This window comes from Alligator sinensis, unplaced genomic scaffold (assembly GCF_000455745.1).
Source record: "Alligator sinensis unplaced genomic scaffold, ASM45574v1 scaffold204_1, whole genome shotgun sequence".
Lineage (NCBI taxonomy): Eukaryota > Metazoa > Chordata > Crocodylia > Alligatoridae > Alligator > Alligator sinensis.
This window is the reverse complement of record NW_005842363.1, coordinates 602,351-616,410: the sequence shown is the minus strand read 5'-3', so window position 1 is coordinate 616,410 and position 14,060 is coordinate 602,351. Positions and strand designations below refer to the sequence as shown.

Here is a 14,060-nt window from a genome sequence, read left to right as displayed (position 1 = left end):
CTGGCGCCCCGAATGACCACAGGATATACAATTCTCATAGTTGCTTTTGATCTATTGGTTAGAATTCACTGATCTACCAATAGTGCAGTTAAGTGAAAAGCTTCTTAATGGCATACAGTGGAAATGCCATACAGAGTCATTCCTCAGTGGCAAAAAATGAGACTTTTGTGACAGTATGGCCGGAGGGTGGGGCTACTGTGCAACATTCCTGGACCCTCAAGGCTTTGAAGATGAAATTCCTTTCTGTGGCCATCAAACTGATGGTCCAGAGAAAACAAAGCTGGATTAGAGCTAGGGAGGCTTCCTTGATGGGTTTTTTTTTTTTTTTTAAATACTGCAGATGTTTTAATAACTCCAAACCATATTCCCAGTCTGGAATTTATTAATTCTAAATAGCAAAGAGAAAATAAGAACACCATTCCATCCCCCTGGAAATAAACATATTGGTCTTCCCAGAAATGGAAAGTTTTCTCCCTGCACTAGAAAATTCAGCCCCCTCTGGAGGGGCCTGAATTCTCCCTCCTATCATGGTCAGTGTTAGGACTCAAGGAGTAATTATATAAAAACTTAAAGTTTTGTCCTCGCAAGTTTCTGTTCATGCCTTGTACAACCAGATACTCTGAAGAATACAGAGCAGCCAGGTAGTGAACCCATACTAATATAATAGGGTAGCCCAATGAGACTCTGGCCTGCCCAGTCTATAACAAACATGTGGCAAAAGTTAACCATAGGAAAGGTACTCATGGGGTTAGGGAGGCAATTTGTCAGTGCTCTGGATGTGAAAAGTGTAATGCTAATCACCTCAGTCTTCTGTGCCATATTCTGCAGTGCAAGGGACAGCAGAAACACCAGGTCCCAGTTGGTGTCTTGCCCTGCAAATTTTTTTCTAGGCCATTTGGTTTCAAGAGTGGCCTCTCACAATACAAGAGAAGAGAAGAACACATCTAGCCTTACCTAATGAACAAAGAATACAAGCAAGCCAACTCAAGAGTCACTTTAAGAGAGGAATAAATAAAAGCTGCCAGTTGCCAGAGGAAGAAGTGTTATTTGTTGAACTAAATAAAAGGCTCCTGGGAGCAAAAGATATCAGCAAAGAGATTAACATGCTATTAATTTCTAAAACAGCTAAACCAAGGGTGACCAGCCTGCACCATGGGTGCCACAAATGGCACAAGCAGCATCCATGTGTGGCATGTGGCAGATCTGGGAGGGGACAGACAGCTCAGTGGCACATAGGCCAGGGAGCAGAAAGTAGAGCATCAGAGCAGCTGGGAAGCACAGGACAGGGAACAGAAAACTGAGTAGCATATCAGGCAGGACAAGGGGATCAGAGTGGCACTTGGAGATGATGGGCTCATTTGTGTCATACCTGCCAAAAAGGTTGGCCCTCACTGAGCTAAAAAAATCAGTGATGAAAAGAGAAAGGACCACAAGGAAGTCCAGCTGAACAAGAAAGGGTGAAGACTGCAACTAAATAAAAATTAGCACGTAGATATTTAGCATGCATCTATAAAAAAGAGTCCATAGACTTGCTGGAGAGGTGGGACTTTTAGTCAAAGAAGCAGCAGCTGTTTTAAAAGCATAGATTCAGGGAGACCAAAATAACAAACAAAGCTGGAAATAAACAAATCAATAGTGGAATCCACAGCAATAGCCATCCTATCTTTGTTCTTATGAGAAGCTGCTGTCAAAAAATTAAAAACAAAGACTATAGACACCAGCAAGCCAAAAAACCTATGGATGACTAAAAGAGTGATCAAGAAGGGGGTGTGCTTGAGATTTCCATATGTCTTTGAGACTGACAGAGAAGTTGGCCTCCAACATTTTAGATACAGTATTTATTTGAATTGAAGGTGAGGTCCCTCTCACATTCAATGTGCAGTCAAGGAAACAGACAGCTGCTGCAGCTCCAGGCTCAGTGTCAGAGTCAGAGCCACAGCTACTAGCTTCCCCACAACCTCTGCTTCCCACACATGCCACTACCACTTACCCCCTGTCATAGCTCTGGCTTGGGCTCTGGCCCCTGTCCAGCCATGCAGTGGTGGGTGAGGGGAACACATTTAAAATGACTCTTCAACAACTAGATTCTATAAATGGAAAAATTATAAAAAATTAATAATTTTTCCATGTATAGCTGGGTTGCTGGGCCAGTTTGTGGGTCAGACTGAAACTGCCCCCACCACCACTTCCTCTCTCATGGTGCTGCACCATATGCCACACAGTGCACACTGGCTCCAGGGCTTCCTGTGCACAGGCTGGACCCAGTATTGCAGGCAGCACGGGTCAGTCTAGGGTGCTACATACAGCCTGTGCTCTCGACCCCTTGTGTCACATGCACCACCAGATGCAGCCTGGGTGCTGTTGGCAACACATGCCCAATACTAGTCCCATGTGTACAGCAAGCCCTGAGGCTGGCATTTACTATTTGTGGCACATGGGGCTGGACTGGCTGTGTGCCCTGCACATAGCACAGGAGGTCATTCCAGGGTATGTGCTGCACATGGTACCCTTCCAGGCCAGTCCTGTGCACTGGCTCCAGCATCTCCTGATCTGGACCAGCCCCAGAGCCAGTGTGCACAATCATGTGTATTACGCTTCCATGCATTTAAAAATGGTCAGGGGATGCATTCAATGAGCTTTAGGTAAAGCACCCAGTGGCCATTTTGATGCCTGTGGGGGCTTATACATGGATGCTGCAGCTATGCTAGAGTGTTCTAATTAGAACATTTAGCAATTAATTGAGACTGAGCATGTGTATAGGCACCCTTTGTAACACCGCACCTTACTTCCTCACCTCCCACTGGGCTTTTAGCTGCTCTTACCCACAGAGTTTTAATACCAATCCCCACAATGAATGTTTCAAGAGAGATTTCAGAGTTGAAAGTGTTAATATTGTTGTTTGACTGGATAACTACCTTCAAATCATTTTAATTGTTTTTCTCTCCAGCCAGAATCTGAAGTAGAGACGGACGAACGTGGATTTAAGCAGTATGATGGTTAGTAGGTTGGGTGCTGAAATCTCAGCTGTATTTCACCTTTTTTGGACAAGGTAGCTCTCAGATGGGGTTCTTTTTCATTCATTAAGAAGACAGGTTAATGTGGTATGTCTGACAAAATTAAATGGGAAACTAATGTGATAGTGGATTTGTTAAAATGTGGTTTTAACAGGAAAGAGAAAATAGCATTTTTACAGTTTATAATCATTATGCTGGGCAATTTATTATAGTAAACTTTTTATTTTGCTACTGCACAATACCATTAGCAGCAAGTAACAGTATTTTTCACCTTCTTTTCATAGCTTTTGATCCTTTGTTTTACAAATTGGCAAGCCCTCTCTTGGTCCTAAAGCAACTGCTGTGTAGTTTAGTGTAATAAGAAGGGTTGGGTTGTTCTGTGTTTATGGCTGGTGTCTAAAGTTTTGAGGATTGGGTGGCAGAAGATACTACAGATTACAATACCTGGTACTTTCCTCAGAGGCTAATAAAACTGTCTGTAGCAAATTTAGTTTCTTAAGCCCTGAAATTTCTTAGCTCCTCAGTATGGCACATAATGCTGCCAGTTCTCTATTGCTTATAAGCACAATAGAAAATTTACAATAGAAATTCTTTTGAAAAGCGTTACTGGTTGTGATTTCAGATTCAATGCCAATTATACCATTTTGCAATGTTAAATAACGAAAATAAACATCTGGGGCCAGGTTTTCATACCCTTATTCATGTTGGGTAACACTTTTCATAAGTAGTCTTCTAACCCTTTTTGAGCTGTTCACTAAGTAACAATACACTCGACAAGAATATTAAAAAATAGCCTATAGCACATGTTAAATTACTGTCAAACAAGAATTAATATTAATATCTTATATATTTGATCTTAAGAGTTAAATGACCTTTCATTCCAGCATAAAATCTTGGCTTCTTTGGAGTCAGTGGGAATTTTCTTTGGGCTCCAGACTAATTTGGTGAGATGGGATGTAAATGAGCGTTTTTGGTTGTTAGATTAGCAAGAAGTCCAAACGAAGTATATCTTTTTTGTGTTTATTCTTCCCATTTGTGGAGCTGCATGTCATGATATGAAATGTTATTTATTGGGCCTAGGCCAACTTTCAGACAAAGGATCAACCTGAGCATTTCCTGTGAAAAGTGAACACCATGAACTTCAGTTATGAATATGGAGCCAAGACCACACAGCCCTCCCTGTGGGGTGGGGTCCAGGGTTTGATTTTAAATCCCCTTTGTGCTACACAGCACACTCAGTGAGCTCCCTGAGCTCACCGGCTCATCAGCCCAACCACTGGAGTCCTGTGTCCAGAATCCAGGGGATGAATGCTGCCCTAACGTTCCCTTATCCTGTGTCCAGAATCCAGGGGATGAATGCTGAGCTAACGTTCCCTTCCCTGCCATTGAATTTGGCAGCAGTGCAAAAGGGGAGGGTGAGTGGAGGTTACATTTACCCTTTGGATTCCAGAGCTGTGACAGTGCAGGGTCTGGCAGAACCTGAAATGATGAGCTCAGAGAAGTCATTGTCCATTTGCTGCACAACCAAAGGGATGTGTTACTGCATTCCCTGCATTCCCCTATCTCTGCCTCTGGCCCTCTCCAAGGGGCAGATAAAAATAATGAAAATTTGGGCCTCATCCCAAAGGAGTTACACTGAGTTCAGACTGCACAGACCAAATATGTTGCAGGCAGCTTTAGATACAAATTTGGGATCTGTATTCAGCTTTTATCATTGTAATCTGGACTATTCAGATCCATGGTTTGTTTCAGGTTTCCTCTCATTGTACTAGTTTAATATCCTGCAAGTGATCTCCTGCAGCATTCCCTCTAAGCTGTGCGCGTGTGCGGCTGCACACAATAAAAAATCATGTCACACAATAACTTTTTAATGCCGTGCACACACTGGTGTACCAGTAGGGGGCCATGGCCCTTGGGCACCCGCCTGGGGGGGTGCCCATTGCCGAAGCAAGGGGGCGCTGATGCTCCCCCCCACCGCCGCTGGCTTTGCATCTGGCCACTTGCCACCTGCCCCAACCTGGCCACAGGCTGCTCCAGGAGTGGGGAGGGGTAGGCATACTGAGATACCCATTCACTCTCAGCCAGGATTGCTCATGGATTGCATTCTTAGAGAGAATATTGATCCCCTGTAATACCTGTGATTGCATTCTGACGTACTCACTTATGACATTAGTTTGAACCTTACATTTTTTGTTACTGCTATTTTTCATCAGTCATACCAGTTTAACTCCTGAAGGGCCTGAACCTGTTCAGCCTCAGCAAGAGGAGGCTGAGGGGGGACCTGGTGGCTGCCTACAGGCTCATCAAGGGGGATCAACAGCAAATGGGCAGAGCACTTTTCTCCCCAGCACCACCTGGGGTGACGAGGAACAATGGTCATAAGCTGATGTAGAATAGGTTTAGGTTGGAGATCAGAAAGCAGTATTTTACAGTTAGGGGGGCCAAAATCTGAAACCAGCTTCCCAGGGAAGTGGTCCTCGCCCCTACCTTGGGCATATTCAAAAGGAGGTTGGATGATCACCTGTCTGGGGTCTTGTGAACCCAGCATTCATTCCTGCCTGTGGCAGGGGGGCAGGCTAGATGATCTGTTCAGGTCCCTTCTGACCCTAGCTACTATGAAACTATGAAACTCCTTGGCTTCAGTTTGCTTGGACAATGAAGCTAGATGGAGCAGCCTGGTAAGTAGTGCTGTTATTTGGGATTCCAGTACTAGATGGGATTGTCAACACTTAAGTAACCATCACATCGCTATTCATTCTAAAGTAATTCTGTTCCTTTTATTTAGTGCTAATTTTTAGATCACATATTATTAATCTTCAAAATTAACTGAGAAATATAATAATACTTAAAATTCAACTTTCATTTTGCTTTCTCTTCTAGTGCTTGATGCCCTTTACATAGAGGAAATGGTGAAAAGTATACATGCATGGATAGAAAACCCAACTAGCTCTTCTTTCTCAACTGGAGACTCAAAGGTCACACATGACAATCTGAGAAGTGCACAAGAAATTCACATTTTAATTGTTGAAGGCTTTCTCCTATACAACTATGAGTAAGACTCATAACAGCTTAACATTATTTGTAAAAGAGACATAATGTAAACTATAAATATGGCTGAGTGGTGAGACAAAATGACCATGTGTTTTAATTGTAGGCCTCTTAATGAATTATGGAATAGAAGATACTTTCTAACCCTCCCATATGAAGAATGCAAGAGAAGAAGGAGGTAAGTTTATTTTAAAAGTATTGCTCACTGTAGGTCACCATACTCTTGTATACTTATAGGAGAGGGGGAGTTCTATTTTTCTGTGCATACTAATTGTAATGATTAGGACTTAAAAGGTTTGGCAGTGTGTCTTTCTTTTGACGCGTGCTTTGTGGAGTTTGTGAGCTCCATTTGTTAGCAGTTCTCCTTCTGTTGTTCCCATGGATTTAAAATGGTATCCTAACCCTAAAATATAAAGATCCTTCAAGGATTGCAGCCATGTAGTTCTAGGCATTGTACAGACACATAATAAAAAGACAGCTCCTCTCCAGAGAACTTGATTACTGTATACTTGTACTTAAATACTGTTTGAGAGAGGCCAAAAATAGATACAAATAAGCATTTTAGTTTTATGCTTCTCTAGACATAAGTACAAAATTGTATTGTTCAGTGGCAACATTGATTTGCAGTTACATTGTATGATTTAGAGAACTGGGTCAAATTCTGACTGCCATTGCTTCTGGAAAAGCTTGGTTTCATTCAAGGTTTTTCTGGATGGCACAGATATTGGTGGTCAGAATCTGTTCCACTGCTTGCACAATTTCCTTGTTCTTAATTACCTACCATTTTTCAAAAGTAAATAGCAATTTTGGATGCCTTACTTGTGCAAAGCTACCCTGTCTTCTGCTTCTTATAAAGTAAATCAAAGGTATACAGAACATAAGTTTTTGTGAGATAGAGTTCACTTTGTTAGTTGCTGTAGTGTAAAAGGACGTGCACAAAGCAGTATATAGAATGGGGAGTATGACTGGAATATAGAAGGCAGGAAGGGAGGGGGCAGTGCTGGGAGAGCCAAACAAGCAAAGAACCCATAGGAACAAAGTGTCACAAACACTAATCCAGGTAACACGGTAAGAATCCGTAATCCCCATTTAAACCATTCTTAACACAAACCAGTCTATGGATGATTTCTTGTTCTGTAATTTCCCATTCAAGTCAGTTTTTAAAGGTGTGCAGCCTATGAACAGCTGCCCTGAGGTCAAGATATGTCTAGGGAGGTTAAAGTATTCTGCCACAGGCCTTTGATATAGTAGCAGCTCAGAGCAAGGTCTGAGTCTGGCTTTGTTGATTTGAGTGGCTCCTGTTTTGGGAGCATATTGTAATTATAATTATAGGAATCCCTCTTCCAGATCCTTAAAGTGTGTTGGTGGGATCAGAGCAGATACAGCTGTAATGCAGAGTTTGGCTGTCGACAGTGGATGTAGTGGTGTGTTTAGGCTGGTGGTGTGACAGTAGCTGTGATGGTCATTTGATTTCTGGTACAACATGGTGGCTGTTGCAAACCTTTGCTGTAGTGTCTAGGAAATGAATTTGCCGTGTAGAGTATTCCAGAGTTAGTTTGATGGCGGGGTGTAAGTTGTTAAAGTCCTGGTGACATTTCTCTAGAGATTTCTTCCCACATGTCTATACAATGAAGACATCATCAATGTACCTTAGGTATATTAGGGGGAAGAGAGGGCAGCTGTGGAGGAAGTGGACCATGCCATGGTCCAAAACTAGGCAGTACACCTTTAAAAAATGACTTGAATGGTAAATTCTATACAGTGCTTTGTACACTATACTACACTTCTATACACTGCTCAACTTCACCCTAATATGGCTGCCTATGTCTGCCTTACTTAAGACAATTTGAGAGTTTGATCTTTAAAGTATGAGAGCTCAGCACTTCTGAAAATTGATGAGAAGCCAAAATTGCTTATGTTTAAAAACTTGAAACATTGTGAAAAAATGAAGTTTTAGTGATTTATTTTGGTCTTTCTTGTCTAACACATGAAATAAAGCTTATGACAGGTAACTTGCTTTTATCTGGTCTTTTACTTGGAATGATGCACAGAAATAGACCGGGTCACTACATAAAAATCACTTGGGCAGTATAATAAACCATTATGCCTGATAAGCCTCCTTACACGTCAACCAAAAGATCCACAGCTTTCCCCCACTTCAAGATTTCAGATAGAAATTTGAACTATAGCACAGAAGAGTATACATGTGCCCACCAGAAAAACATTGTAATATTGTGAAACTTGGGTAAGAAAGCAAATCTATTTTTCTGCAGTACCAGAGTCTATCAGCCGGCAGACCCACCAGGCTACTTCGATGGACATGTGTGGCCTATGTATCTGAAACATAAAAGTGAATTTGAAGAAAAGATGAGCAACATTGGTATGGTGTATATCATCTTTACACACACACACACACACACACACACACACACACACACACACACACACACACACCCACACACACACACACACACACACACACACACACACACAAATTAGTGTTCCCCCTGTAAGAGTGAGCCAGGGGCTCTTGCTACTTTAAGGGAGAAGCTGAAGCAGGGATGTCACCAGATTGGGGAAGGTTACATATTATGGGCTTGCTGCAGGGGAGTAAGCAGCCAGGGACCCAAAAGCTGCATGTGCCTATTGCAGGGCTAGCTGCCTAGCAGTAAGGGAGTAGTGCAGAGCCTGGGTTAGGCAGCAAGAACACTGGCATTAAGCTGCCCTGGAGGCTGAAGGGCCACACCTGCATCCGGTCAGGAAAGCAGCTGGCCAGAAGCGGGTAGCCAGGGCATATAAGCCCAGGCCCCTGAGGCAGAAGGGAAGTCCAGCCCTGAACTCTGCGGAGAGTGGCACTCCTGCCAGCTCAGGCTGGGGGGTAGTAGGAGCTGCAGGCCGTGGTAGGTACTCCCAGGGCAGAGGGAGCCAGAGAATGGGAAGATGGCCTGAAAGTGGTATGACGACCCAGAGGAAGGGACTTTGAGTTTAAAGTGGTTTGTTCTAGTTGATACTGGATATGGCTGTAAGGGGTGGAAAGGAGACCATAGTGGTGCCTGAGGAGCTTCTTGTGATCCTGTCACACACTGGCCTCCCACCAAAAAACATTGTATATTTTTTTAGAAACTTGCATGGCATTTGTGCAACAGGTTTAGACCCGTTAGCTATAATATTTTAGTACTCTTTGTGGTAGGAGTGTCTTGTCTCTATAACATTTACAGCTGAAAACAAAACCACATTGGTCCACTTGATCGGTGAAGTCCATGAAATGAGTGTGTGTGTGTGTGTGTGTGTGTGCTGTGATTTAAACGTACAGTCACAATGTGTATCCATCAGTGAATGCAGTAGACCAAAGTTTAAAGTGTAGATTTAGGTCTTGAATAAAACAAGGTTACACAGATTTCTCCAAGCGTCTGTTGTGTGTACATGTGCATTAATGTGCTTTAGTTAATGTTCATTTAATCTAGTACCTCCGTTGTGAGGTACTAGGAAAATTCACATTAGCCTGTCTTAATGCACATTAACTAAAGAGCATGCTTTTTAAGTGACGCTTAATGTGTATTAGCCTATTTTAATGCACATTAAAGCACACATGTAGATGCACCCAGGAATGGTAAGCTATGCGAAGTTATTAGTGAAGGTAAACTAGCATAAAGTTTGCTTGTGCTATGAGTCTGACCATGCGACATATTGGGTAGCTCCTGCAGGTTGTTGAACACTTTTGAATTGCACTGAAATGGGAGTCAATGACATACAAGACTTACCAGGATTAGGATTTAAGCCTTCCTTCTGATATTGGTTGATACTGTGCCAGTCTTATGTACCAAAAAGATTAGAGGTGAATTTCACTGCAGTGGAAATGGCCAGTGCATCAAAGACATAGTATGTAGAACCTCCTCCAGGCCTTCTCCATGGGGATGAACTGTACCAAGATGGGGAAATCTGTTGAAGTCTGTGTTTAAATTTATGCAAGTATGTGAGAGACGACGTTGTGAAGAGAACAGAAACTATTACAAAAACCTTTAGGGGTCAGGTCCACTTGGTCACTTGTAAAAGGATTAAGCTGGAATTACAGGGCATGTTGTCATACACTATCCTTATCTATACTCACCTGGCTCCCTTGAGACTAACCACTCGTAACACTGACTTACAATTGTTTTAAAGTGTCTTGAAATATCTTTGCTTTAAACAAAACAAAAAAAAATGCCCAGCTATGAAATTAGTGGAAGCTTTATATTTTAAAAGTGGCCCTAAGGGTATTTTTTTCACTGTTAGAGAATTTCTTTTACTTTACAGAGTTACTGCTCTTTTCTCTTGAATGGAGCGTAAATACAGGATTATTGTTTTTCAGACTAGGCAATAAAGAAAGAGCTTAAGAATTGCTTGTTTGTTAAGACTGATTGATATCACTATGAGTGGTCAAAAGCCCATGCTGGACTTTTTCAAAATGCTGGATGTCTTTCCAGGAGAAGGACTATAAGGTTCCAGAAAAGTTGTATCAAGCTTACTTAATAACTGCTTACAACAGAATAATACTCAGCTACCTGTGGAATTGAGGTTGAACTCTTGTTGACAAAGAAGCTGTGGTCCCCAGTACCTGGGTAGTAGAACTCCTTGTAGATATAAGACTGTTTTCTGCAGTCCTCAATTTGCTGATGCTTTTGCATCTTTAGTAATAACTGAAAAAAGTGTCCCTTGCTGGTGCCATTATCTACAGCTAACTGTTGCTGATGGAAAGAAATAAATGGAGATGCATAATTTAAGTTTGTTTTCAGTGCCAGTTTTTGGTGTGTGCATGCATATGTGGATTACTTTGTTCTTTTAATTTAAATAAAATGACCCTGGAAATCTGGGGCTCAAAATACATTCTTCACCCTAGCATCTGCTTATAAGGGAAGTTACCATAACCAATCTGAAGAATGTAACTGTTACATCAGTATTGTGAGATACAGTAACTCGAATTAACTCTTCCAGCTCTTTGCAAAGGGCTACCATGTTCATGGGAAACTATTTCTGCTGAATTGCTCAGTTTACCATAGTCCTGTGTTCTCTATCTTTTGGGAAGTTTGTGGGCCAGTAATATTTTTAGATTAGGCTCATATTTGGGGCTGGATTCATCCCCTTAATTGTGTACAACTGAAATGGTATTGGGGACAAATATTATTTCTGTCGGAACACTATCCACCAAGAGGTTCCACAGGGGGTTGTATTAAGAATTAAATACTATACAGATGTATTGAAAGTAACAAACTATATAGTATAATAATAGTTTGAAATCCTTCTTGTTTTCTTCTATCTCAGTTTATTTGGATGGTACAGAATCCCAAGAAGAGCTTTTATCACATATGTATAATGATATAATACAGGAGCTAAAAATACAGAAAAGTAAGTAGTTTTATGGGAAATTGGAAAGGGAGAGAGGAGGCTCATATTAACAAAAATCTACATTAACATTGAGGAATAGAGAGTCTCCGGAGTAACGATTTAAGTATGAGAAAGAAGAGAAATGTAATATATGAGTTTTCACAGTCCTCAGTTCTTTGTTTTGAGTTTTATAAAACTCTCTAAATTCCCAAATTATTGCAAAGGGAGTGATCAATCAAGTCAAGCTAAGGTTCTCTTTTTATTCAGATTTTTGCTACTTCTGAATATTAAAAAGGAAATAATTAAATGAATCCTGGCACTAAGATAAATTGAGTTTGTAAAGGAATACAAGCTCAATCATTTTTGAAGAGCTACAGGAGAAAAACAATTTTATGAAAAGGAAAGCTTGTATTCTTTTTAATAATTGGTACCAGAAGTCCAGTGTGTAATTCTGTTGTGTGTAATAATTAGACTACCTTTGTGAGATTCTTGTGTTGCACTGAATGTATACCTACATTCTCTGCTCATATATTTTTGTAGCTATGTATATCTACATAGCTCTGTGCACACATTTTTGTATCCCTGGACACTGTCAAATTTTAATTTTCTTTTTTTAAAGCCAGTCATTAGCAACATTGTACTTAGGTATTTATATATTTTATGCCTTATGGAAAGTCTGATTTTAGTGGCCTTCTAAATAGTTGTGTGTGAACTTTACTAATAAAAACATTTAGAACAGAACTGGAGCAAAACTCAAAGTAAGTTAATATCTTGATGGTGGCTTTATCCCAACTCATAGCCTATGTAACTGACAATCAGAAAGAAGGCCATCACAGGTATCAGTTAATCACCTGAAAATAAAATGAAAATGTAAATGAAAAAAATTAAAAATGCAGTCTGTCAAACTGTCTCCCGTTGCTTTATGAATGAAAGAGAAATTGAATGTCTTTAATCAAGACTAGATGCTAATTTTAGCTTGTACCATGGCAGCTTCAGAGCTAGACATTAGGGCTATGCAAAGCTTTGGGTGGTGATTCGATTCGGAAGAGATTTGACCCGATTCGGTGGCCGAATCTCCGAATCCGAATTGAATCAGGGGACCGATTTAAAGGTCTAAATCGATTCAAAGCTCTCTGAATCTTCAGCAAAGATTCGGAGAGCTTTGATGATTCGGAAAGTCCCCAGTGGCTGCAGCTGGGAGCTGCAGTCATTCTGAGCTGGTAAGTACTGGGGGCGGGGGAGGGGGAGCTGGAGGAGGGGCAGGGGACCATCACCAGGTGCTGCCGGGCAGGGGGTGATCTCCGCTGCCCCCCACACTGCATGGGGGACTCTGCATGAGCCCCCTCGACCCCTGCTCCCCCATGGCTGCCCTGCCTGCTTTGGCCCTTTAAGAAACAAAAAAAGCCGAGAAAAGCCCTGGGACTTGCCGCTCCTGGTGCAGCTTCGGGGCTTTTGGGGCTCCTGCAGAACCGCCCACATGGTGCAGGGCAGTGGCAGGCAGCGGGGATCGCCCCCTGCCTGCAGGAGCAGTGAGTCTGGGGGTTTCTTCAGGTATTTTTTTTCTTCTTAAAGGACTGGAGCTTGCCCAGGCAGGGCACCCATGGGGGCACTGGGGGGGGTCGGGGGGCTTGTACAGAGCCCCCCATACAGCGTGGGGCAGTGGGGGGCAGCAGGGATTGCTCCCTGCCCAGCAGCACCTGTTAATCCGGTGCTTTTTTTTCCCCAAGTGCTGAGAGCTGAGGCAGGCAGGGCAGCCATTGCTGGGCTGGGAGAGGGACGGAGGATGGGCCTGGCTTGGCTGATTTGGAGATTTGGCTGAATTGAATCAGGACAGTGACTCGAATTGCCGAATCGCATCACTGTCCCCTGAATTGACTGAATCCAAATCCAAAGCAAGTACTAGCTGCTTCGCACAGGCCTACTAGACATGTTGATTGGGTAAACTTAGAATTAAAAGATGTGTTTGAAAGTTTTTGAGAGAAAGTGGTAAAAATCTATTTTAAGCCAAAATGTGTTTTGAATTGATTTGAGCATTAAGGGAAGAATTTCTAATCTAATCTTGAAGTTTGGACAGACAGTAATAATTGTGGTAGATAGATACCCTATAGTATCTGTGATCTGATGTCTCTATTTATATTTTCTTTTTTAGGTGAACAGGTCACAGCATAACATTTTGGAAGTTTGGATTCTGTCCAGTATTAAGTATTTTATGGTGTTAAGCAAATAAGCTCTGAGAGCCCAATAAAATGTGTTGAACTCAATACATCATCAAGTAGTTTTAGACAATATTTTTGGGCTTCTTCCCAAGAGTGATATTTCTAATCATGCAACACACTTCAACCTTGATTTAATACTTAATCATAAACTCATTTTATACCTAGAAAACTAGCCCTGAATATTTGAGAAATATTGTGTCATAAGCATATATGAAAGTACATGTGCACAGTAGAATGTGTAAGGAAACTGTTTTTCAAATATGATTTCAAAATGATTGCACGAGTAATATAGAAATATAGAGGTAATAGCTGATAGAATCATATAACGAATATACTGTGGTTAAGAAGGCAGCAACTGTTTTAGAATATCATTTTTTAAGATCAGAGAGAGAGAAAGTTCTGCTTTCATATGGTGTTTCTT

General features: G+C 41.6%; 1 protein-coding gene across 7 annotated transcripts in view; it reads left to right on the top strand.

Moving 5' to 3' along the window:
• NMRK1 (nicotinamide riboside kinase 1) overlaps positions 1-14,054 on the top strand; it is a 29,221-nt gene extending 15,167 nt beyond the window's left edge. For all 7 annotated transcript variants that reach the window (XM_014522514.2, XM_025210654.1, XM_006029194.3 and 4 more), the window contains exons 4-9: positions 2,948-2,996; positions 5,895-6,066; positions 6,169-6,240; positions 8,336-8,442; positions 11,361-11,444; positions 13,573-14,054. In XM_014522514.2, coding sequence (XP_014378000.1) covers positions 2,948-2,996; positions 5,895-6,066; positions 6,169-6,240; positions 8,336-8,442; positions 11,361-11,444; positions 13,573-13,592 — 504 coding nt within the window. In that variant the 3' untranslated portion in view covers positions 13,593-14,054. The remainder of the gene's footprint in view (positions 1-2,947; positions 2,997-5,894; positions 6,067-6,168; positions 6,241-8,335; positions 8,443-11,360; positions 11,445-13,572) is intronic.
• The last annotated feature ends 6 nt before the right edge of the window (positions 14,055-14,060 follow it).